This window comes from Girardinichthys multiradiatus, chromosome 22 (assembly GCF_021462225.1).
Source record: "Girardinichthys multiradiatus isolate DD_20200921_A chromosome 22, DD_fGirMul_XY1, whole genome shotgun sequence".
In the NCBI taxonomy this organism is placed as follows: Eukaryota; Metazoa; Chordata; class Actinopteri; order Cyprinodontiformes; family Goodeidae; genus Girardinichthys; species Girardinichthys multiradiatus.
Genome location: NC_061814.1, coordinates 38,552,935 through 38,579,972, shown reverse-complemented (window position 1 = coordinate 38,579,972; position 27,038 = coordinate 38,552,935). Strand labels below are relative to the sequence as shown.

Sequence of the window (27,038 nt, the reverse complement as noted above, 5' to 3'; positions counted from 1 at the left end):
TCTCTCCTGTCCCATCCCGCTCCCACAGTAAAATGTCTTGTCCCATCCCAATCCCAGGCCAGCATAACGAAAAAAATCCTGTCCCGTCCCACTCCTGGTAAATTGACTCCCACTCCCATCCCGCTCCCATTCAGAACGACTCCCACTCCTGTGCCACTCCCATTTTTGTTTTCTTCATTTAGTCTTTTGGCAATTTGTTTCTTTGAAGGACCAGTTAGGTCCCTGTTTTTAGCTGTAGTAAAGGCCAGTTAAAGTAAAAAGAATAATAATGAAGAAATAATAAAATATCAAACAAGGAAACACACCATGCCTATCTTAGTTGAATAAACAAAATGTACATAGTTGTATTTTACTTATTTATTAAGTGACTGTTTCCTTTGAACAATGACATTACTTTTATGTTTCAAGTTGCTGAAACGAAAGAAAAATGCACCTAGTAAGAGAACTGTTCTTGTTGAACAAAAGGCCAAAAAGGCATTACCTTCACAATTTAGAAACTGTACCTCAATGGTTCACAGCCCTGGTCCTCAGGGACCTCTTCCCTGCAGGTTTTAGATGTGTGTCTGCTCCAGAACATCTGATTCATATTCTGACATGACCTCCTATACAGGCATCAAGAATGGAGGGTCAAACTGGACAAATTTAATACAATAAAATCATCATTAAATAAATAAATGTTGTGAATGTCCCATAAGTGAAGTAAATGTAACATGAAAGAAATGTAACATTAAATGTGCCATTAAATTAAAGGTACCATTTATTTATTTAATACATCATTAGAAACAATAAATGTACCATTATATCATGAAATGGACTATTATGCAATTAAATATGCCACTGAATAATTAAGTATAATTTTAAAGACGACATGATGTAATTAGTGGTACACTTACTATTTAATGATGTATTAAATAAATTGTACATTTAATGGTACATTCAATTTTTTTCTATTTCACAACATATTTATTTAATATCTTCCCTTGATGAAGCCTTTCTACGAGGTCCGCGAGGGGACATGGGGAATTTTTTCTTTTTTGCGTTCTCACGCAATAGTCTTTGCGTTATTTCGCAATACTTTGTGGGATAGTTTCCAAACCAGATAACTGCAAAATTGAAACAAACACTACACCCGTTTTGAGATTTATTGAGTTTTATTTTGAAATCAGCATTAAATAAAATTATCTTCAATCAGACTAAAAGACAGTTTTTATCCACAAGCTGTCAAACAAACTACTGAACTCTGGAACATAAAACTGCACGAAACCACGTCTGTGACACTTTATTTCCTTATTACTGCTGCATGATGTGTACTTTTGTTTTGTACGCCATTAGTGTTTTTGTTTTTATCGTGATTTGAACGGTTCTTCTTATCCTAAGCATTTAATCGCATTGTTTACTGCGTGTTAACCTGCATATGACAAATAAACCATATCAATCACATATCAGTGTTTGTTTTATGAGCAGTTTATCATCTGTGCTGTTGCTCCAAAATGCCGAACGCAAAAGTATTGCGTGGAGACGCAAAAGAAATAAATTTCCCCATGTCCTCTCACGGGCTTCCGTACCTTACCTCTTAAATCTTTAGAGCACATGCAGCAATTTTGTTGGTCAGATGAGACTTGACACATGATGGTACTTTTGGTTTGATGAATGAAGAGAAGCAGGGTTGATTTAATCCAGAATCTGTCTTACAAGTGTCCTTTAATCACTGGTGAACTTGATTACAACTAAACACGTTTTACAAGCAGCATACTGCATGTTAAATCCGCTACATTCAACTCTCCTGAAGTCCGGTAATATTTGCGACTTTCCTGTCAGCTCTATGAGTTTAATAGATAAGTCCTTATTTCTGACTTTACGTTACAAATCCAATTTTACCACGTCCAGTTCTCCACCTGCGTTTGCTCCCTCCATCCTGAACGCAGGTGGAAAACATCGAGCAGAAGCACTGTTGGCTTGTGGGTCGTGTAGTTCGTTTGACTCACATTATAGTATAGGCTTCTTGAAAAAAAACTACACAATGGCGGCGTCGATTCAAGTTTTTTTTTCTTAAAGTTTGTAACAAAGTCTCAGTTTACATTTCCAAAGACAATTGATCCTAGTTTATTTTCCCTCCTATTGGTTAGCTCCCGCTCCCGTCTGCTCCCGTTCATTTTTTATCCTGTACCGTCCCAATCACGGGATCTTTACTGATGCTGTCTCCCGTCCCGCGGGTTTCCCGTGGGAATCCCGTGACCCGTGGGACTCCCGAAAAAATGTCAGCCTCTACTGTAGCCCTGACGTCTGTGATCATGAAGTCCTTTGAGCAGCTGGTGTTGAAGCACCTGAAAGACATCACAGGGCCCCTGCTGGACCCTCTGCAGTTTGCTTACCGAGCAAACAGGTCGGCAGATGATGCTGTCAACTTAGGTCTACACTTCATTCTGCAACACCTTGACCACCCAGGGACGTACGCCAGGATCCTCTTTGTAGACTTCAGCTCGGCCTTCAACACCATCATACCAGACATCCTCCACCAGAAGCTCACCCAGCTCAACGTCCCAGGCTCCACCTGTCAGTGGATCAACAGCTTCCTGACGGACCGACAGCAGCAGGTGAGACTGGGGAGCATCTTGTCCCAATCCAGATCAATAAGTACTGGTGCCCCCCAGGGGTGTGTTCTATCCCCACTCCTCTTCTCCCTGTACACATGAGTCCGCATACAGACAGAAGGTGGATCGGCTGGTACACTGGTGTTGTCAGAACTACCTGGAACTCAATCCACTCAAGACTGGAAATGGTGATGGACTTTCAGAGAACACCACCCCCATACACCCCCCTCACCATCCTCAACAACACTGTATCGGCCGTGGACCACTTCAGGTTCTTAGGAACCACCATCTCTGAAGACCTGAGATGGTCTTCACACATAGACAATGTTCGGAAGAAGGCCCAGCAGAGACTGTACTTCCTGAGGCTCAAGAAGTTCAACCTTCCACAGGAGCTGCTGGTCATCTTCTACACTGTCATCATTCAGTCTGTCCTGTCTTCATCCATCTCAGTGTGGTTTGGCTCATCCACAAAACAGGACAGGTCCAGACTGCAACGAATAATCATGACTGCAGAGAGAATAATCAGGGCTGACCTTTCCTCCATCCAGGACTTATACAGACTTATACAGCTGCAAAAATCTCTGCAGACCCCGCACACCCTGCACATAAACTATTTAGAGTTTTAACTTCAGGTCATCGCTACAGAGCACAATTCACTAAAACCAGCCGCCACAGAGACAGTTTCTTCCCCCTGGCTGTTTCTCTGTTGAACATTCAATAGAGTACCAAACAACAGCATACAGATGTTGCAAATCCACCTTTGTATACATGGGTTGGACAATGAAACTGAAACACCTGTCATTTTAGTGTGGGAGGTTTCATGGCTAAATTGGACCAACCTGGTAGCCAGTCTTCATTGATTGCACATTGCACCAGTAAGAACAGAGTGTGAAGGTTCAATTAGCAGGGTAAGAGCACAGTTTTGCTCAAAATATTGAAATGCACACAACATTATGGGTGACATACCAGAGTTCAAAAGAGGACAAATTGTTGGTGCACGTCTTGCTGGCGCATCTGTGACCAAGACAGCAAGTCTTTGTGATGTATCAAGAGCCACGGTATCCAGGGTAATGTCAGCATACCACCAAGAAGGATGAACCACATCCAACAGGATTAACTGTGGACGCAAGAGGAAGCTGTCTGAAAGGGATGTTCGGGTGCTAACCCGGATTGTATCCAAAAAACATAAAACCACGGCTGCCCAAATCACGACAGAATTAAATGTGCACCTCAACTCTCCTGTTTCCACCAGAACTGTCCGTCGGGAGCTCCACAGGGTCAATATACACGGCTGGGCTGCTATAGCCAAACCTTTGGTCTCTCGTGCCAATGCCAAACGTCCGTTTCAATGGTGCAAGGAGCGCAAATCTTGGGCTGTGGAAAATGTGAAACATGTATTGTTCTCTGATGAGTCCACCTTTACTGTTTTCCCCACATCCAGGAGAGTTACAATGTGGAGAAGCCCCAAAGAAGCGTACCACCCAGACTGTTGCATGCCCAGAGTGAAGCATGGGGGTGGATCAGTGATGGTTTGGGCTGCCATATCATGGCATTCCCTTGGCCCAATACTGGTGCTAGATGGGCGCGTCACTGCCAAGGACTACCGAACCATTCTTGAGGACTATGTGCATCCATTGGTTCAAACATTGTCTCCTGAAGGCGGTGCCGTGTATCAGGATGACAATGCACCAATACACACAGCAAGACTGGTGAAAGATTGGTTTGATGAACATGAAAGTGAAGTTGAACATCTCCCATGGCCTGCACAGTCACCAGATCTAAATATTATTGAGCCACTTTGGGGTGTTTTGGAGGAGCGAGTCAGGAAACGTTTTCCTCCACCAGTATCACATAGTGACCTGGCCACTATCCTGCAAGAAGAATGACTTAAAATCACTCTGACCACTGTGCAGGACTTGTATATGTCATTCCCAAGATGAATTGATGCTGTATTGGCAGCAAAAGGAGGCCCTACACCATACTAATAAATTATTGTGGTCTAAAACCAGGTGTTTCAGTTTCATTGTCCAACCCCTGTAGATGTATATTGTATATATGTATATTCTGTAATGCAAAAACAAAAACCAGAGAGCAAAGTGTACCGGAGTCAAATTCCTTGTTTGTATATACGAACTTGGCAATAAAACTGATTCTGATTCTGAAATAGTCTTGCATTTGAATGAACCACAAGACTTGTTATAACCTTGTCCCATGGACAGAGGAGACCAAAGTAGAGATATTTGGAGGAACCCAAACTCCTCATGGATTTTCCTTTGAAGGATCAAACATATTCCTCTTGTTCTGTTTTATTGGATTTGACATTTAGTCAGATATTGATGCCACCTCAGTGTTTTATACCTCCTCTCACCTTTTAAATCTTTGTTTATTAGATCAGAACCTTCATTTGGCTAAAATCACTTCAGTAAACACTGGTTAGAGAGGGCCTTAAACACAAACATGAAGTGTCATTTTAGTTTTGTATTCAATGCCTCTTTTATTCTTTTACATTTTACATCTAATCCTTAGGTTTTTAATCTGTAGGAACACTTAATAGTTAAACAATTTATTGGATCAGACGTTGCAGAAAACATTAAAACGGCATCTCTACTTTAACAAATGTGATTCTTACTGATGAGTCACAACAGTGACGCTAAACAAATGTTTGAAATATTTAACTGAGGTACAAAATAATGAGTTCACACTGAAATGACACTTTTGATTTATTTTGCTGGAACACTTTCATATTTTTATGTACATTCCTATTAACAATTACTCCAGATTACTTCAGAATCAGCTTTATTCACCATGTTTATGCACATAAACGAGGAATTTGACTTCGGTTCCGCTTTGTTCTCAATGAACACATTTTAAATGTAAATGTGTAAAAGGAAAAATTTAAAGGATGTGTTCTTTGTTTCTATTCTGGTTTTCTCAGGTCATGCCCACCTGACAGACTTCAACATAGCTACCATAATAAAGGATGGAGAGCGAGCCACAGCGTTGGCTGGAACCAAGCCCTACATGGGTAACATTGATCCGCCGTTTTGTCTTATAAATAGCCGCGTCTCCTCTGCAAGAGCAACAGCAGTGCTTTGAGAAAAGAGATGGCTTTACAAACTAAGAACTGGAAACACAGACTGGTGTTTGTTCTTCATATGACCAGGAGTAAAGACTCACTTTTAATGCCATGGTCAAAAGCTCAGTTAGGTTTTATTCTAACATTTAAAATCACTGGCATGTCAGCCTTTATGTAGGTCTCTAACTGTTGATTTTGTCTTTTCTTTCTTTTGCTATTTGTTATGGTCCAATATGTATCTTTAATAAACTGGTCTAACTAAACGTTTCAGCATTGACACAAATGTGCAAACGTTACAACATCCGTTTTGTATGTGACAGTTCACCTCGTTGTGCAGAGTAATCAGTTGCATATCAGTTCATTGCAGAAAGATGTGCAGCTTAAATGTTTACTTTTTCTCATACCAATTCTAGCTGTACATTTGCACACAATGATTGGCTAACTTCATGTAGTGATATCAGCACAGTTGAAGCTGTGAAAGATTTAGCACACTAGTTACTGTACAGGAAGTTCCTGAATCCTTGTCTTCTTATGTTAGCAGTGGTTATTTCTTTGTGTGTTTGTTGCGTGACTTTTATAATGTCACCTGTTTCAGTTGTGACATTTCTCGAAAGAAAAACATGTTTTGATCTCTTGTTACAGCATGCATATATTTATTTATTGATCTTTCTTTTTAATAGAGAAGCCCAAGCAGGCAATGAGTCTGCACATTATCTAGAAGAATTATGTATGGGGCTTTTGATCTGTGCTGTCCCCTATCAGGTAAAACTGAATGAATGAATCAAAACCCGTCAAGCTATGTCGGTATAACAAAAGTGCCTAGTATACAGGAAACTGGGGCTAAAAATATTGCAGGTGAAAGAAACATTTTCTGGATCATCAACAACCAACCAGGTGTGAGGTTTAGCTGCAGAAAGCCATTCTAAAATTGTCCTGGGGAGAGCAGACCTTGTTTAACATTGGCTGGTGACAACAAGGGCAGGAAAGGAGTAACTCCTGTCCAAGAAAGACATCAAGCCCAGACTGAGATTCTGCAGGAAATACAAGGATGGACAGCAGGAAACTGGTGCAAAGTTGTTTCTTCTGATTAATCCTCCTTATGATTGTTTGGGAATGAGGTGAGGGCTACCATGAGTAGTATGTTGTGCCAACAGTGATACAGTCCATGTGTGAGGTTACTTCACATCCAAGGGAGTGGGTCTCCACACAAGTCTTCCCAACAACACTGCCACGAATAAAGAGGGGCATTGAAACGTCATCTTAGATCAACCTTATCTAACATTTTCCAGCATGATGGAGCACTGTATCATAAGGCAAACATGATAGCAAAGAGTGACAAAATTTAGACCTATTATCAGAAAACTGGCCAGCTCTTAACACCACTAAACCCATGTGGTCAGTTCTCAAATAGAAGCCCTAATAGACACTAATAGACCAAGAATGCCACTATCAGGATTTCGTCCTGAATTTCGTATCCTGCACATTTAAATTGTTCTTTAGTATATGACAAAAAACAATTAAAAATCTAAAAATTAAGTCTCAAGCACATTTGTGTCACTGTCTAAACCTTTGCCAATGACTGTAGATTCTTTATGGTAGAAGGTATGAAAACGTGGTCTTTGTGAGGACTAAGGAAATTTCAGGAAAGAAAACATTATCATTTTGCTCTACATTTGCATGTTGAAGTCAAGCAAGGAAGGATCTTCTTCTGCTCCAGTCGTGATTTTCCTCCTCTGCTTTCAGCTCCAGAGATCTTCCAGTCATTTGTAAGTGGAGGTACAGGCTACGCTTTTGAAGTAGACTGGTGGTCATTGGGGGTAACTGCGTTTGAAGTGCTGCGTGGATGGGTAAGGCTTAACTCACCGCCATTTTCTTTGTGATTCAAGTCGGCAATCATTTTTCTTGGTTGTGTTGATTTTCAAGGTCGGTCTTCAAGGTTTTCTTCTGTTTCTCTCATTCTGGTGATCCCAGAGGCCCTATGACATCCATGCCAGTAACTCAGTGGAGTCTCTGATCCAACTCTTCAGTACAGTGAGTGTCCAGTACAGCCCAGCCTGGCCCAAAGATCTGGTTGCTCTTTTAAGGAAGGTAAGCTAGACTGAAAATCCATCCATCCATCTATTCATGGGTTCTGGATCTTCCCCAGGGTGTTACCTTCCTGGAAAACCTCAAAAGAAAGCTGTTTAGTTCACTTGTTAACAAGATACCAAGATAGTTTAATGCTATCTAACTGTCGTGTTTCTTTTTTTTTTTTGCGCAAGCTTGAGTACTGTTGAGCACCCTCCGTTTATTACTCAATTATAGAATCTTTTGTATTTGTTTTTGGTACAATCTGAATATTTTAAAGCTGTGTTCATCAGTAAATCACCGGGAGCACCCTGGATTTGTGGCCACTTTAATCCAAGATCTTATTTGCCATTAACGTTTGGATCAAACTTTCACAGTTTGATCCAAATCATATTGCTAGATCCAGAATATGACGTATGGCTTCCCCTATGGCAATATCAACGGTGAGACCCTCCCCGTGTGAAGAAGCCATGGATAACAAAGCCTCGGGGTATCTGCATACTTCCAAACCTCCACCAGATTAATATGACAGTTCTGCAGAGGGCTTTGCAATCGGTGTGAAGAGGCCAGGATTAGTCAGCAACTCTTAAGTCGCCATGGTTCTCAATTTGAAAAATGTTCAGGGGAGATACAGTGCTTCAAGTGAAGAAGTTCCAGTATCTTAGCATGTTGGTAGGCTAAAGTGAGAGAAGAATAAATGATCACAACTTTATCTGCAGTAAAGCAGACATTGTTTCAGTCTGTAATGAAGAAGAAGAAGAAGAAGCTGAGCTGAAAAGCAAAGATCTTGTTTTACCGATCCATCTATGCTTCGGTCCAGGAGTCCAGATTATGAGACATACAGGGGTTGGACAATGAAACTGAAACACCTGTCATTTTAGTGTGGGAGGTTTCATGGCTAAATTGGACCAGCCTGGTAGCCAGTCTTCATTGATTGCACATTGCACCAGTAAGAGCAGAGTGTGAAGGTTCAATTAGCAGGGTAAGAGCACAGTTTTGCTCAAAATATTGAAATGCACACAACATTATGGGTGACATACCAGAGTTCAAAAGAGGACAAATTGTTGGTGCACGTCTTGCTGGTGGATCTGTGACCAAGACAGCAAGTCTTTGTGATGTATCAAGAGCCACGGTATCCAGGGTAATGTCAGCATACCACCAAGAAGGACGAACCACATCCAACAGGATTAACTGTGGACGCAAGAGGAAGCTGTCTGAAAGGGATGTTCGGGTGCTAACCCGGATTGTATCCAAAAAACATAAAACCACGGTTGCCCAAATCATGGCAGAATTAAATATGCATCTCAACTCTCCTGTTTCCAACAGAACTGTCCATCGGGAGCTCCACAGGGTCAATATACACGGCCGGGCTGCTATAGCCAAACCTTTGGTCACTCATGCCAATGCCAAACGTTGGTTTCAATGGTGCAAGGAGCGCAAATCTTGGGCTGTGGACAATGTGAAACATGTATTGTTCTCTGATGAGTCCACCTTTACTGTTTTCCCGACATCCGGGAGAGTTACGGTGTGGAGAAGCCCCAAAGAAGCGTACCACCCAGACTGTTGCATGCCCAGAGAGAAGCATGGGGTGGATCAGTGATGGTTTGGGCGGCCATATCATGGCATTCCCTTGGCCCAATACTTGTGCTAGATGGGCACGTCACTGCCAAGGACTACCGAACCATTCTTGGGGACCATGTGCATCCATTGTTTCAAACATTGTATCCTGAAGGCGGTGCCGTGTATCAGGATGACAATGCACCAATACACACAGCAAGACTGGTAAAAGATTGGTTTGATGAACATGAAAGTGAAGTTGAACATCTCCCATGGCCTGCACAGTCACCAGTTCTAAATATTATTGAGCCACTTTGGGGTGTTTTGGAGGAGCGAGTCAGGAAACGTTTTCCTCCACCAGTATCTGGTAGTGATCTGGCCACTACACCATACTAATAAATTATTGTGGTCTAAAACCAGGTGTTTCAGTTTCATTGTCCAACCCCTGTAGATCAGGTCCGGAAAAAAAAGTGTTTTTTTCTACACAGTGACTGGCTTCCAAAACAGCAGCAGATCTATCTGGACAGTGGTCCAGATAGATCTGCTGCTGTTTTGGATTGACAGTAATCAGCTGAGATGGTTAACAGATCAGATCAGGAGGCCCTTGTTTGGAGCTTTTCCAAGGACATCCCACTAGAGAGAGACCCCAGATAAGATCCAGAACTTTTTTAAGACTGTATGTCTCCCTTCTTACCTGGTAACGCTGTCTGCTTCTGCATTAGGAACTGGAGAATGGTATTTGAGAGAGGGGTAGCTGGGTGTCACAGTCATAAACCTCCAACAGATCAGCATAACATGTACTGGATAATCACTAATCCCCCTCAGCCTCTCTGCGAAGGTAAAGATCTAGGCCACATCAAGGAAGAAAACCACACTGCCTCACCTAAATCCAAGGTCTGGCAAGGGGTTGGAATCTCTTTTTTAAAAAAAACAGTACCTGTAAAACCTCCTAACACCCTCTGCTTGTGCTCTTCAACTTGGCTCTAAACAAATTCAGTTAATCCACTTCTTTTTCTTCTCAGCAGAAAAGATTTGATTAAGGAGCTCAAGCTGTTTAGTAAATTGAGGCCTCCAGGAAAGAAGCAGTTGCCAAAGTAAGGGTGCATATGTAGGTGGCCATATGTCGGTTAGAAGATTGTGACTACGTGGTAAAGTTAGAGTATAGTATCTCTAGTTTTTAAAAAGCCATGGTTTCAGAAGACAAAAACACAAAAACGTCTACAGCAATTATTTTATTTTAAAAAGCTAAACCCCAGAACATTATTGATATAATAGGTTTGGGAATAAAAACATCTGTCCTCACACTAAGCTTAGCAGAGTTCAGATACATTGAACTGTCCGTGAAGATTTCATCATCTTATTTTTAGTCAACACTGACCTTTTTGTCTTCTCAGGAAAAAACTAGCGAACACCCCCTGCAGCGAGGCATATTATCTGTTGTGGAGTTTTGTTTTCTCTGCATTGCTGATGCTAAAGAAACTCCACTCTGGGAAACAACTTTCCAACCTTCAGGGGACTCGAGGCTAGTGTTTGCATAGTAACTCCAAATTTTAATGAGGGATGGATCTTTGCTCTACCTAATTGCACCTCTGATTAAAGAGGGAATCGATTAAAGTGTTAAGGAATGCTAATGCAATTTTCATCACGTTAAGCTTTGGAGTCTTCCTCAAAAGGACCATGAGTGCTGAAGAAGGGCACGGACATGGACGTGATATTAGTTTATGTACTGAGATAATAAGTGAGTTAAGAGGGAGGAGAGGATGCATATTCTGAGGGGAAACCTCACTGGAGGGAGGCAGGATGAGCCGAGACCCTCTGGGCATTGAAGGAAAAAGTGACAGATGGGAAGCATCGAAACAAAACATGCATGAGAGAAAAGTCACCCCCTTCCTCTTCCGCAAGTACATCTACATGTTAATAATCATCAAACCAAGAAATTCAACTTGGTATTGAAGCTTGAAAAGTTGAATAATTATAACCTAAAATCTGCCAGATAAATAGGACTGTTCCCTTTATGTCCAAAAGAAACAGAGGAGCTTGAATCCGGCAGGGTATGTTTTCTAATTTTTATTCATATCCTTTTTCTTATTTTAATAAAAATCATCCAGTAAATACATTTAAAAAATCCAAGGCTTTTCCAGGCAATATTTTATAGTGTGAGTGTGAGCTTCAGTGCGTCCATGTGCTGTCTGTCTGTATGACAGAGTGCTGTGGACAGAGAGATGGTCTCTTCCGCTCCGTTGCTGATCGATTACTGTGTGTGGATTCCACCCAGATAGGCCTAACTGGCCCTGCAGGAAAGAAAGTGAATCATCCTGCGACCAAAGAAAGAAAATAAGCACAGGAAGAGAGTTAACATGACAACCAAAGCCACTTCCCATTATCATTTCCTGCATTTAGCCCCAGGTGAAAGATGAAACAGATTGCATGCTATTACAATACAAACTGTATATCCATGGGTTTTAGGCTGTCTGAGAAATAAGCAACCTTTTTTTCATACACAACTACAACAGTTATCTTTCAGATGTGATCAGTGGCTCAGCTGTTTTCTGATGCCCACTTAAAGTCGAAGGATTGATCTGGAAATGACATTGCATTCAACTTAACTTTTCCAGTTGCAAGACTTAAAACAAGTTGGAAATTGCTTTGTTTACAGACTAGGATAAGGACTTAGTCCAATACAACCAGCTTACAATGTAATTTCCTGCATTTGATGCACTCAAACATTAAAAGAGCATCGATGTACAGTACCATGTACACTACGACCCCCATAAATGCAAAGAAATAATTTAATAGTGCAGGTATCACTTGCATCTCAGCCATATTGGTACATTTAACAACTTCCCTTATGATCAGCCATATTGTTTTTGTATGCATATGAACATATTCATAGAAAATTAGTGATATAGGATAAACCTTTAATTCAAAATCAAATTTATTGTTTTTGAGAAATATTGCCTTGATAGTAGTGCGGTCATGGCAAAAACTCCACATTAGCAGCCAAATTTAGCTAGTTAGCATCAGTTGCTACCTTTTTGCTGACAGATTGTGACCTAAAACATAATCTAAAAACAAGTCATAGCCTATGGTAAAATAACAAAAATATTTCTGCTGTGTCCACTGCTGTGAGCTCAGCCGCGAACACTTTAGCTATGCATCTTTTTTTTCTTTCTTTTTCTTGAAAAAGGAAGACACTGTAAAGCCACAGTTTTATTTTACACCTGCAATTTATTTCACCTCCCAGAGAGAAGTGGCTGGCTGTGAGTTTGGAGAGAAGTTGTGAAGGTGACATTTGAACTGTCAAGGTTATGTTAGTGACGGCGTGTGCGTGTTGGTGTGTGTCTTCGTTCCTTCCAGCTCCTGACGGTGAACCCAGAGCATCGGTTTTCCAGTCTGTCTGATATGCAGACGTCTCCATATCTTGCTGCCGTCAACTGGGATGCCGTGTATGATAAGAAGATGGAACCTGGATTTGTTCCTAATGTTAGTGTTGAGATGCAATATTTCATGCAATGAATATTTAACAGTTCACATAAGTGCTCCTTTATGGATGCTGGCTGTAATGAGCATGTAAGTGTAAGGACTGAATAATGCAGAGGGAACTGCATACTTCTCCTTTATGGCACAGTGAGTGTACACATGCACTTATTACAAATCCCTGTTTTACTCTGTGTGTTGTACTGTGTCTGCAGTGCTTCTTAGCTTCTTATAATAATAATAATACATTTTATTTAATAGGCACCTTTCTGGCACTCAAGGTCACCTTACAATGAATACAAATCCACATTAAAAACAAGAACAAATAAAATATTTTTATTAAAACACAGCAATCAAGCAGTTAAAATGCAATGAAATAATCAAGTGCAGAAGGCAGTCCTAATCAAGTGAGTCTTTAGTGAAGATTTGAATTGTGAAAGTGAATTTATGTTCCTTAAATCAGGCGGTAGAGAGTTCCAGAGCCGAGGAGCAGAGCAGCTGAAAGCTCTACCCCCCATGGTGGTGAGATGGGCAGAGGGAATAATCAGGTGAATAGACGAGGACGATCTGAAAGTGCGAGAGGGAGTAGCAATGTTGAGAAGATGGGATAGATAAGGTGGAGCGAGATTATGGACAACCTTGAAAGTGAGAAAAATGATTTTAAAGTCTATACGAAGGGGAAACAGAGCAGTTGTCAATATCAATGCAGAAACTGTTTGTTTTGGATAATGTGGTTTTTGTGCCAATTAGGAGAACCTCAATTATTTCACTGTTCAATTTGAGTAGATTGGTGGAAAACCCTGGTTTTATTTCAGCCATACAGTCAGTAAGGGAGGTAGATGGAACATTGGAATGGGTTTGCAGGAAAAATAGAGCTGGGTATCATCCGCGTAACAGTGGAATCTAATATAGTGTTTCCGAAAGATATGGCCAAGGGGGAGGAGGTAGATTATGAAAAGAAGGGGCCCCAGGACAGAGCCTTGGGGCACACCAGAAATGACAGAAGAAGGGTCTGAGTAATACCAATGGAGGAAAGTCTATTGAGGAGGGTGGTGTGACAAATGGTGTCAAATGCTGCACTTAGGTCAAGGTGGATAAGGATGGAAAGTAAGCCTGAGTCAGTTGCCATGAGGGGTCATTGGTGACTTTTATGAGAGCAGCTTCTGTACTATGGAGAGGGCGGAAACCAGATTGGAACTGTTCATACAGGTTGTTATGAGATACGTATGTGTGAAGTTGAGTTGCTACTACTTTTTCTAGTAGTAGCAACTTAGCGTATATCTCTTTCTAATTATGTGATGTGGTTCTCCCTCCCACAGAAAGGTCGGCTGCACTGCGACCCCACCTTTGAGCTGGAGGAGATGATCCTGGAGTCACGTCCGCTCCACAAGAAGAAAAAGAGGCTGGCTAAGAACCGCTCTCGAGACAACAGCAAGGATTCACAGTCTGTGAGTGAATCAGTTCTGCAAGCAAAACAACCTCAAATGTTCCTCTGACAAGTCGTGAAATGGGCAAAATGATGGTAATGGAACATTAAATCCAGTTTTTGAATAAAAAAAAAAAACAAAACAGCAACAACATTTCCAAATTTTTATTTTTTACTTAAACATTTAACATTTAACCCGATTCTAAGTTAATCAATGTATCTACCGTGGTTATAGTTTTTTTTCCACTTACTTTTGCCTTTTCAATCCTGTTATAATTTTAAACTTTTTTTTATTGCATTCACGATTACTTTTTTAAATTTTAATTTGAATGACGTTATTTTTTAACTGTGAAAGGTGCTATATAAATACATTTTACTTATTAACTTACTTACACTCAAACTTAACTGATCATAAAATGTCAATTGATTAAAAGTTATGCAAAAAAGGTCAGATGATTGCACCAGTTCAAAGAGGCACAGCTGAACACAGAAAAACTGGGTCAGGAGTACTTTCTATAGGAAAAACACACACTAACACACATACCGAAAAGGAGCATACAAATTGCAACAAAATGGCAAAAATAGCACCTTCATAGACTCCTTCCAGGAAAGAAATAGAGCTGAATACAGAAGCACTAGGCCAGGTGTACCTTCTATGGAAAGAAAAACCAAGGGAAAACACAAAGTTAATGACAGCAACAACTGTATTGCAAAAATGCATAAATAGAAACTAGCTAGAGAAAGTAGCACATGCATCTGATTAGACTGTAGAAAGCAGTAAGGCAACAACATCTGGAATTTGTATCCACTCTTATGTTGCAAATACTTTCGAGCACAGAAACAAGTATTCCATATTTAATGTAAAGAAATTATTCAAACTGAGAATCATATTAGTGGAACAGAAAGCAAAAAGTATGCATCAACACTGAAGAACAAACATTTTAAAGAACATTTAGGATAAAAACGACTCTTATTAAAGTCAGTCCATCAAAGGATTGTGACATGTTCTGATTGTCCTGTCTAATCCTTCATGAGGAGATGCTTAACATGATACTCAGCAATGATTTTTACCTCAGCAATAACTGCAACACATTCTGTTACGTAGGAGGATTTGGGAGCTGTGAGGATGAAAAACGGGATTCAAGATGTTACTGCATCTGTTATATGGCATTCATTCCCTCCCATCTCATAACAAATCTTACTTTGTTTGCTTCATGTTGTCTTTTTACATTAAGAATACTTTTTGTTCTAAACAACCAATGCTTTTTTGTATAAAGTGGATCTTTGTGGAGATTTTACTTGTGTAATTTCCAATTTGCAGGTGCTAAAAAGTAAATGGCCTCTGTAGGTAAGAGATCAATAACTGCTGCAGGAGTCTTGGTCAAATGAATAGTATACTTCAAGAGCCTGTACTTGTCTAGGATAATAATGCAGCTCAGGTCTCCTGCTAAGCAGTTCCCATCAAAACTGCATATTTTTAGTCTGGTGGTGAGCCAAAACATTTTTTTTTTTTTTTGCCTCAGCTGTTCTGAATTCCCTCTCTTCTCCGCTATGCAAATAAAATGAATAAAAGTGTCCTCCAGCAGAGATCATGAAGAGATACTTATTGTTGAAGTGCATAACCTCCCATCACTGTGCAGCATTCTGCATAACTTCTATACTGATTTCATTTTGGATTATATGGAGATATTCAAAAGCATGCATAATACATCAGCTCAATTCAGTTTATTTCTACAGTGCCATTTCATATCAAATATCATCTCAAGATGCTAAAACACAAATAAGTCCCACTTAGAATCCAGTTTAGTTTAAACTCAGCTGAAATCCATCTAGTTGTTTCCAGTACAGTCATATGCAGATTTATTTAGATATTAGAGTCAGAATTATAATAAAATACAGTTAAATTCTGTTAATCATAATCAAGATAAGGAAGCCCAGCTGATTGCAGCTAATTACAGACGTTGCAGAAATCCGTCATCCAGTTTAAGCGACAGTGAGGAGAAAACACTTCCTTTTAACAGGAAGAAACCTCCAGCAGAACCGGGTCTGGCATGAGAGTACACAAAGTCAATGGCAGCATTAGATCCACAATGACTTCATCCAAGAAAGCGACAAAGCTAAACACAGGAGCACTGACCCAGGTGTCCTTTCTATGAGACAAAACAAAGAGAGAAATGAAGGTAATGGCAGCAATAGCCATGGCTTATTATTAGTGGCTTCGTCCAGGCAGGAAACACAGCTTAGCATAGAAGCACTGAGCCAGTTGTGCTTTCTGTAAGAGCCATATGATTGAAATAAGTAATTATTGATGTGACAGGAGCACATGGCTTTGACACTTGGGTGGTGGGTGTGTCGAGGTGGGCGTGACTGTCACTAAGGTATGAATGGGAGCCATACTGGCGCACTGGTTTTTGTATGTATGAGGAAGTGGGTGCGCCGGTGGTGGTCGTAATTTCTGTTGACCGTGACATGACTTCTTTTTATTGTGGGCACCGTTGTATGGTTTAGCCTGGTCAGTATGTGTCAGTCCTGTAAAGAGAAGTATGGCAGTTAAAGTGGAATAAATTGATGGTTGCAGCATACAAGAAGCGGCCTGGAGAGTATTTGAAGCACGCGTCTGACAGTCGAAATTCACCGAGTTAACCCAGTGCGGTCCTCTACAACATCGTCAGTTTGCCGCACAGTTACTTTCCATGGAAAGCAAAACAGAGTACATTCAGTTATTAATGCACTTTTAAGTGACAAATGAATACAGCGGCTAAATGATGATTGTCTATAGAGAACTCAGATGTTGTCTCCAAACGCTAAGAAGCTGCAGGGTATAGCTTGCATCATAATCTTTATTTCCGTTTTCAGTTCTGCTGAATGGTGTTCTGTCTGTTTGTAGCAAAAGAAAACAAAATTACAGATATGACTCAAAACTGTTTTGTTTAACGGCAAACATTCTTTGTTTTTATAAAGCATGAATCAAAATAAATAAATGGGTTGTTGTAATTATAATTTTTCATTCTTTTTCATTCGCCTTTTTATTCTTTGCTGTTTTGGGCCAAATGATTATCTTTAATTAGGCATTTACAGGTGTTTACTTTTATGTGGGCATATATCATTTTCCATTTCGATTCTTCCATTAACAGTCAGCCAGAACGGCTCAAATCCAAAGCCATTGTTGCCCATTTTCTAAAAGATTAATCAGTTAATTGAAAATATTTAGCATATTATGCAAGAATGGGAATAGCCGGCACTGATGGCATTTACTCCTCTAACATTTAGGGACCATTATAAGATTATTGCTGTAAGATGTTCTTCTAATTAAATGGATTACACAAGAATATTAAGTTCCAGATGAATAACGGTGACAAATCTCAGCTTGACGCACCAGTGGAATAAATTATAAGATGATTCCTGGGTTTATTCGATACTAACGTGTTCATCCTAGACCAGGCTGATGAAGTCCTGAGATGTTTTTCTAACCACAGAACAGAGGTATCTTCTCTGTGGAGAGAAAACCAGCCTGTTCTGATCAAAAAGTCCTCATGAGTGTTATTGTCATCAGTATGTGTGTGTGTGGGGGTTTTTGTCACTTGTTATCAGGACTGATCAGCATGTACAAACAGTGTGTGTCTCAAACAACAGCAGCCTTATGGGAGTTGGTGTGTATGTGTGTCTGCCTGTGTGTGCTCATGCTGCATTATTACTAAGATTATTAAATTATGAAGCCTTCCGTGCAGTTGTCATAGCCCCGAGTGCTTTAGGAAATATGAGCTTCTATTTTTGTCTCAGGCCAAACATCCAATTTGAGGATCGCTCGCAAACAATTCATGAGTTGTTTTTAAAGGAACTACGAAGGCTGAAAAGGACGAAATTCCACGTCATACATCTGGGAGTCGACAGATGCAGGTCGGCCTTTCTGTAAAGATGGAAAGGTCAGTGTTGATTCATGAGATTGAAGACGTGTCTCTTCTGTATGACTCCCTGCAGGAGAACGACTACCTTCAGGAGTGCCTAGACGTGGTGCAGCAGGAGTTCATGATCTTCAACCGTGAGAGGTAGGAGAAAGTAAAAGCAGTAGACCGTCTATAACGAGCTAAAAGTATACCTCTCTGCTGTCATTTAAGACCCGAGGTACAATGCACCTATGATACAGTTATGCATTCAACACATTTTCAAAAGAGAAGCTCTTTTTAGAATCTCATACTGTATATCTCTTAATTAATCATTTTTTATATTGCAACTGTCATCACTGCAGCACCAGAATGTATTTTTATTATTGTTTGATGCACGCTGAATTTTGAGGTTTGCCCCATGCAAAGAAATTAATAGATCCACATTTTGCTTAATGTGGTTTTATTTTGATATAGAGTAACAGAGTATAGATCACAATTCCTGCAATTCATTGCATTAAAATAGATTTGATTATCGATTAAAATATGTGTTTGATCCCTTAGAATGGAGCCCTAGTTCTGGCTGTAGATTGAGGCGTGTACTTAAATTGCACACAGATTACAATCAGTAACACAACCAATAGCAGAATTCCCTGATCTGTTCTCATTATGTGTATAACGCTCACCTGTTCACCTTTCCACCACCATTCGCAAGACCAAAGAGTTGTAGAAAGGCAAATGGCAGAGGGATTTGGTGCACATGTTGCAAGCATTAGTGCAGATGAAGAGCTGGGCTGTGTTTATGAAGATAGTCTTGGTAACATTTCAACAGTGGCCTTGTCCACACTGGCCTGGGTGAAGTCTCCTGCCTCCTTTTATCCATCTGGATCCTCAGTTTAAAGCCCCTGTACTTCATTAATGGACACCCCTGTGGGTTTGATGCCTTCAGTTTCTGGGGTTGGTTCAGTATGGCACTCAAAGGCCCATTTGTAGGAAATTTAAGGATTGTACAGGAACCACAAACCACCAGGAGCTCAGCTGCAAAAAAGAGACGGCACACTGAATCAGGATGGAAATCCAAAGAGCATGCTAGGGATTCACCACAAAGGAGAGCAGTGCCTTGAGAAAGTATTCACATCCCTTAAACTTTTTCCAAGTTATTTTATGATGGATAATCACATGGAAAGTAATTGTGAATTAGAAGGAAAATGATAGCTGGTTTTCAAATTTTTGGTGCATTTGCGTTCAGCCTCCCACCCCAACCCTATCTTGGCGAATGTCTCTACCAGTTTTGCACAGAGACTGAATTTTTGGCCAATTCTTCTTCGCAAAATAGCTGAAGTTCATTCAGATTGGATGGAAAGGATCTGAAACCTGAACAAGGTTTCAATCCTTGCCACAGAATATCAATTGAATTTTAAACTGGACTTTGACTGGACCATTCTAACCCCTGAATATGCCTTGATCTGAACTACTCCATTGTAGCTCTGGTTGTATGTTTAGTGCCATCCTGCTCGAAGATGAACTTTAACACTAGTCACAAGTGCCAGGTTTCTGTCCAGGATTGACCCGTATTTAGCTCCAACCATTTTTACTCTCACCAGCTTCTCTGTCCCTGCTGAAGAAAAGCGTCTCCACAACATGATGCTGCCACTACCATGTTTTAGACTGGCAATTGTGAAGTGTTTGTTTTACTCTACACAATTTTGTCATTTGCATGGACAATGTCAGTTTTTGTCTCATCTGACCAGAGCACCTTCTTCCACATGTTTGCTGTGTGGCAACGATGGCTCTATTCTTGCCACTTCATAAAGGCCACCAAAACAGAGTGCCTGACTAGTAGTTCCTGTCAACAGATTATCCCACCTGAGCTGTGGCCTCTTGGCTGCTTCTCTGATTAATGCTCTCTTGCTCCACCTGTCAGTTTAGGTGGACAGCCATCTCTTGGTAGGCTTGCAGTTGTGCCATATTCTTTGTAATTCAGTGCAGTTCAGCTGATTCATACAGCACCACAACAAATGTTTTCTCAAGGCGCTTTACAAGACAAACAGATCCAGTTTAGCCATTTCAGTCCAATTACATAGACTGGTTCAAAGTCAGTTACATTCCTCCTCCTGGATGAGCTACAGTGGACTGTTGATAGCACTGAGTTGTTAACTTTGAAGTAATCCCTTAAATTGACCATGCATGTGGTGACAGTGGAAAGGAAACCTCCTTTTCAACAGTAGGAAAGCTCAAGCAGAAGCAGGCTCAGTGTGAGCGGCCATCTGCTGTGATGGCCTAGGGGTCTTCTGTTATCAGCCCTTTGAGATGTTCTCTAACAAACCTCTGAGGCCAGAAGCAGAAACACTGGATTTATAATGTGAATAAATCACACAGAGGTGGAACAGGTGGTTGTACTTGAGTTTATTTAGGAGCATCAGAGTAAAGAGGTGTGATTACAAATGCATATCCCACGTGTTGATTTCATTTTCCCTTTTTCTCCACTTTAAAATCAAGTACTATTGAGAGGGTCTATCACAAACAATAATACCTAAATGTCTGTGGTTGTAACATGTCAGAAAAAAATAAATGGGGACATTTTTCCGTATTTGAAACATGTCTACCAACCATGCCTGCAGTGACCTATAGTTGTGCTTCAAAGCTTTTGTAAATGCCAGTAGAATATGCAGAGTTTATTATGAGTAGCAACTAAAAGGGCCATAAATAACATTAAGGTATTGTTCTTTGCAAGGTACAGGGAGGAATATTGGTTCTGTGCTGCACTCAATTATTGCCTCGTTTATTATTGACCAGGTCCTGCCTCCACAGTCTTACTGAACTCCTTCTCTGTGCAAGTGTCTTATTATATCCTTTTGCCCTAATTAATGGCAATCCACTGGTATTTATAATGAATCTAGAATTATGCACAGCAGTGAAGAGCTCTACACAGTCTAATTCAGTCAAGTCCCGTAATTACACTCCACTCTCATTACTGTGGTTTCTATTTTTTACTCCTACATAGAACAAAAGGATTAATAGAGGGAAAATCACTGATATGATTTTATGGGTTTTTTCCTCTTGTAAGGTTGAAAAGACGCCAGGAGGAGGGTCAGTTGGAGGCAGGGAGTGACGACGCCAGTGCAGGCAGGGACGAAGAGGCGGAGCCTGGAGTCACCGACGACGACGTGCATGAACCGGATCCAGAGCCAGAGCCCGATCTGGAACCAGAGTCCTCAACCAAACTGAGCATCTGCGGCTCCGTCTGCTCGTCCCCCGGCAGCTGCTAGCCCACATAGTGATGGTTCTCTCTGGCCGCTGCCGTGTTTGTGCCACGCCAATAGATTCCCCCTCACCTCTCTCCTCTGTAGCCGGGGGCCGAGGAAACGCACATGGAAGGGTGGGGTGAAATGACCCAAAACGGCTCCCACGGTGTTCTTTCTCTTTTACTTTCTGTAGCATCTTTCCGGTAAGGCATGAATGAAGCAGATCCCCAGAGAGTCTCTGTGCTCATAGAGTAAGCTCTAACTATGCAATGTATCATTATAGCATGACAAATAAGGTTATCATTTACTAGGAGGTGTTGATCACAAGCAGAGAGCTCCACAAGCGTGATGACATCCTGAACAATAGCGACCCACCGTTTAGGGTGGGTTGTTGGTTTGGTTGAGGCACCTTCCGTTTTTCTCCAAGTCTCTGTGCCAAATCTGATCGGGTCGGCTGAGTGATTTAACACACAAAGCAACTCAGTTTATATTATCGTCTGTGTTTTCGCTTTACTCTTCCTCCTCAGCCTCTACTATGATCACGATGAAGAAAAAGAACAACCCCTTTCAGTTCTACAGTTCTGGGTATAGGGGTCTGCAGAGCTCCAGGGCCACAGGTGGCTCTTTGGACCTTCCACAATGGGCTCTTATTAAATCGGGGAAAATGTATCCATACTCTTTTTAGAAATGTTTTTGGTTTTTCTTTAGCTTAAAACCTAAAAATTTTAATAAAATGGTGTTTCTTAAGAAATTACAATTGTCATATCAAAAATTTTAAGTTGTCTTTTTTCAAAACGTAATGACTCTAAGCGAGTTTTATTTAGCTGGACTGAGGGCAAAAATGACTCTTTGAACAGTCAAGGATGCAGAGCCCAGGAACAGGACATGATAAAAATGATCTGGTCTTAAATCTCTCATGTGTGCAGAAACACACAGCAGATTTAACACTGTCATTATGTGTTAAAGAAAGATGAAACCAGAATCAAAGTACTAAGTACAGCCTGTGATTCGTTGTCTTGTTTAACTTTGAGCAGTAATACATTGAAGTTGCTTTTATTGTTGAGGATATTTGGTTCTTTCTTGCTTACAACATTGCTAAAGTTCATTGAGGAGTTAGTTTCTGCACAGCTCTTTTAAGAGCCCTTCACAGCATTTCAATCCAGTTTAGGTCTGGACTTTGACTGGGTCAAATACCCAGTTTAGTTTGAGACAAGCTGTCACATTTGACTCTAGAAAACTTTGACGTACAGATGAGTTTATGGTCGACTCAATGGTCTGATGGCTGGAAAACATGCCCAAACCATCATGCCTCCACCACTATGCTTAACAATTGGAAAGGGTTGTTTGTGCTGAATTGCTGTTTGTTTTTTCCAAACAGAGTGCTTTCTTGCCTTCGAATGAATGACCTCAAACTGTTGGAAATGACCCTATAACCCTTCAAAAATTGATAGGCAGTCACGATCATTTCTCTAAGATGATTGCTGATGCCTTTCCACATTGGTGTTATGTTGACAAGCACTTGTATGCTTCAGAGCAGCAAACTGGCTAAACCTCTGCTTTCATAGTCGCGGACACACTGATGATGATCAGTTAACCATGCAAGTATAAATAAAAGCCCCTGGTTATTCTTGAAATTATATGGAAGCAAGAAGGTTGTGCTTACTTTTCCACATACAGCATTTCTTTTGGGGCTTGAATTTGTTTAATACATAACATAAATGAATAATCTGTTTTATGTTTTTGTAGATTTGGGATTAGATTAAAATAACTGTAGGACCTAGTAAAGACCAGATAATTCATATTATGTCCTGATGTATAAAAGCCAATAATTAAAAAGTGGGTGTTCTCTCTTTTTTACCATGATTTTGTGTTAAATTGCCTAAATCCGTGGCAAATCTGTTCAGTTTCCTCCTGGAGCTCCTTTCTCCCACTGCAGCAGCTTCCTAGGTCCCAGTTACAGTAAGTGTTGGTTGGTTTCATGTTTAAACCTGTTTGAAGTTGTGCCTGTTTATGATAATCAGTATCTGTTAACCCACGGATGCATTATATGCCCCAGATATTAGTCTGATTTTTCACTGTGTTATCCGAATTCTTTGTTTGAAGCCTTTTGAAGATATTAGGTAACTTAATTTATGGGAAATCAGTACTAATGACTGGAAAAGGCTTGAATAAGCTCTAAGGATAGATAACAGCATTGTCAGCCTTTAAGAATCTATTTCAAAGCTGCTTTACTAGACATCATCCTATTAAGTGCTCAGTTAGGACAAAGATCATCTCCCTGTAGGGCTTAGTTCGGGGCCTAAATGTGTAGCTGTTGGTTCCTCAGACTGTATCACTGAGCTCGTCTGTGATTCTCACAGCGATGCTCGCTCATTTAAGGTGGTCCCGTTAGCCTCGGTCTGGACGCCTGGGAACATGTAGCAAAAGACTACCTTAAAAACCCCTCCCTGGGCAGTGTAAATAGCATGTAGTGTAGGTTAATTAAACTCTCCACAGTTTTATGTGGGACTGCTAACTAGACGTGTAAACCGAGGGAAGAGCTTTGTGAAGCCGGGGTGGGGGGGCGGCTTCAAACACTTCACTCCGCTCTTCTCTCCAAGTGTGCAGGCACAACTTGTAGGCAAAATATGCCAAAGCTTTTCTACCATTTGCATAAGCATTTCTAAGGAACTTTACATGTCCGAATGTATGTTGTATTTTCTTTTTGTAGAACCTGAGGTTTGCTCTATTTAATAGTGAAGATATTATTGTTTATAGGGCAGTAACGTGGTTATTTCAGGTGAAGTGGTGTCTTGAATTTCTGGTGAAACAACCTGCAATTTTCGGTGTCTTAAGAATAGTTAAGAAGATTGACGTTACTCTTATGTCTGTGTGGAAAACTCTTGAAGAACAACGCTTCCTAAGACTGAAGCAGGTTTATAGAAAGTATACCTCAGCTTTCTGCATGCTTTAGACCTGCGGATGTTCTCATCAAGTGAAAGTAGCAGCTGCCAGTCATTGATTAAATCAGGAGCATCAGGGCATCTCTCAGAAGATAATAAAACAGTAACAGGACTGTCAGTTTAAAAAAAATTACATTTTATAAAAACATATTTTTAACCTTTGTAAACCTTTCTGGAAAGGCCTACTTACCATCACCCTAATCTTTACCTCCATCCACATATTGTCTATCAGATTCAAGTGTGGACTCTGGTTGGGCCACTCCAACATGTTAATGCAAATTCTAGTCAAAAGCAACATGTTGGTAAATGTTAGATATCACTTTAAACTTAAATTCTCAAGAGGTACGAATAATCTTGGGCTTCACTGCGTGTTGTAATCGGCGGGAAAACACTGTTCAGTTGGGTCTGGCATCGTTTCCAGATCCCAGTTCTGACTTGGACATGTGCTGATCCAAACGGTACCACCCTTTTCATGAAGCTGCCTTTTAAAACGGACTCTCAGTAGCTCCAGCTGTAGAGTTAATGCACAGACGCGAGACTGGTGTGAATCTTCTCCAAACATTCCCAGAATGAGGCAAATATCTTCCAAAATCTGTAATTACTTCTTTATCCCTACACAACAGCTAGATTTAGGAGCTTAGGTAAAGGGACATAGGAGGCATCTTTAAAGTCTGCCTGTGCTGACCTGAATACTCATCTTGAACACTGTTTTTGTTGGGGTTTTTTTCCCCCGTATTTTGTTTGGTTTAGTTTTTGCATGTACCTTTACAATATAAGCCTGATTTAGCCAAAGCCTGGATCTTGAGCCTGACTGGCTGCTTTTATGCATGCAGAAGCTTTTGGTACTCTCATACCTCGCCGCTCACCTGATTACTGACTGAGTATAACTGGCCTGCGTGGCAGTGAGTTTTGTGAAAACATGAATTGTATAAAAACAATATAATCCTGGTGTTATGTGGACAGCATGTTCTCCTTAGATGATATGGAGTACTTCTCTGCATCCTCTAGGTGGTCGTTTTGTTTTCGTTCAGGGATGCAGCTTCACGGCCTTACAGATGAGCCAAATGAGGTTCGCCGTGTGTGTGATGATCCGTTGTTGCAGTTTTATTTGTGCAGCAAATAAAGAGAATTTAGACTTACCGTTTGATCTATATGAAGAATTTGCTGCAGTATTTTAAAAATAATTAATAAAAAGTTCAGATTTGTGGAGTAGAACATTCTCATCAGAATCAACATATGCCTGAAGTGTAGATGTGATCATCCGTAAATTATTTGTAAATGAAAAAACAATTGATTCTGACATTTGGCTTTACGATGCTTACCGATCTCTAATTGTCTTTTTGATACGTTGATCATTTCTAACTGGGCTTTCTAATGTGTTTCCTTGACTGTTTATGTTCCGGCTGCCCTTTGACCTCAGGTTGAAGACATTGTTGTGGTGTTTGAGCAGCAACCGCATGTCTCTTACTCAATCTTTTTTCTGTGTGATGTTGTCGAGACAACCCGGTCTGTACTTTGTCTTTGCCTTGTGGATAAAGTCTGAAACTCAGAACCCTGTAAAGAAAAACAAAGCCAAGAAGCCAGCGTGATCCATACCACTCATTCCTTCACGTAACGTTCTTGTACTTCAGGATTTCTACTGTCAACTCGGTGAAATAAAACAGGTCCTGTACCAACTAAAAACTGCTCTGTGTTCAAATACATGATGCTGCTTTGATTGCTTTGATAAAGAAATAAATCTTCTTCCAATGATTTAGTGTCTGTGTCACCTTCTTTGAGTACAGTGCCAAAGATTTGTTTGGAGCCATCAGAGAGCGGTGCAGTCCAAGGGCGAGTGCCTGGTGTGAACCACTTCTCTAAATAGCAGTGTACACACGCGCTTTGCCAATACCGGCTGCAGGCGGAAGGATCTAGGACTGGATCACAGACTGGGGGAAAGGATGAGTCTGTCACAGGATTACAGAGAGCAAATAATGCAGAAAAGGTTGTTTTTCTTCTGCAAAACACAGTTCTTGTTCTAAAGATGCACATATTTCAGATTCATATACACCAGATTTAAAATGTGTTTATAACTTGGTTCAAATGCCAGTTTTTTATCATTTGATAGAAGAGATAAAATATTAACCTCGTTGTATAAATGTGCAAAAGAGTTGGCATTAAATGGCATTAAGCTAATGCCTCCTTTCCAGCATTCAGTCTTATCGAGTTCATACCTCCTGCCAGTTTTTGTTAATCAGAATAACCTGAAATACTCTTAGAGCTGTCCCAGTTAAATCTTCTGACATTTGCTTCCTTTGACCAAAGTTACAGTTCTGCAGAGATGTTAACAACGGCATCAGTCAGGAGAAAAGCCCACAGAGTTCCATGAAGATGGTCATGTTTGACTGGAGAAAATATGGAACAAGAGTGACATTAGACAAACTGAACATTTCTCTAAGAACGATGCAAAGGTAACACGTAAACTGGTCAGCAAGACTGGACGAGCTACAGAAATGTCCACCAGTACTGGTTGAGCTTTGTTCATGTTACAACTTTATTCTCCATATGTCTGAACTAAGGAGTTAGGTCGTAATACAGAAGGCCATACTTTCAAATAAAACAACCAGGATTGTAGCTAAAATTTCCTAGCAGCTTGTGGGAGAATGTGGTTTGATCCGATGAACCCAAAACTGAAACTTTTGCTTGACATTACACTGTTACCCCCATTGAAGCATGGTGGTGGCAGCATCATGCGGCTTCCTCTTCAGATTAAACTGGTAAATTAAATTAAAAACTG

The 27,038-nt window shown here is 40.6% G+C and overlaps 1 protein-coding gene across 1 annotated transcript in view; it reads left to right on the top strand.

Annotated features, from left to right (window-relative positions):
- Positions 1-26,014, top strand: part of LOC124859272 (serine/threonine-protein kinase 32C-like) — a 122,113-nt gene extending 96,099 nt beyond the window's left edge. The window contains exons 6-12 of the mRNA XM_047351975.1: positions 5,527-5,616; positions 7,411-7,514; positions 7,639-7,755; positions 12,649-12,774; positions 14,088-14,216; positions 18,173-18,240; positions 21,143-26,014. Coding sequence (XP_047207931.1) covers positions 5,527-5,616; positions 7,411-7,514; positions 7,639-7,755; positions 12,649-12,774; positions 14,088-14,216; positions 18,173-18,240; positions 21,143-21,344 — 836 coding nt within the window. The 3' untranslated portion in view covers positions 21,345-26,014. The remainder of the gene's footprint in view (positions 1-5,526; positions 5,617-7,410; positions 7,515-7,638; positions 7,756-12,648; positions 12,775-14,087; positions 14,217-18,172; positions 18,241-21,142) is intronic.
- The last annotated feature ends 1,024 nt before the right edge of the window (positions 26,015-27,038 follow it).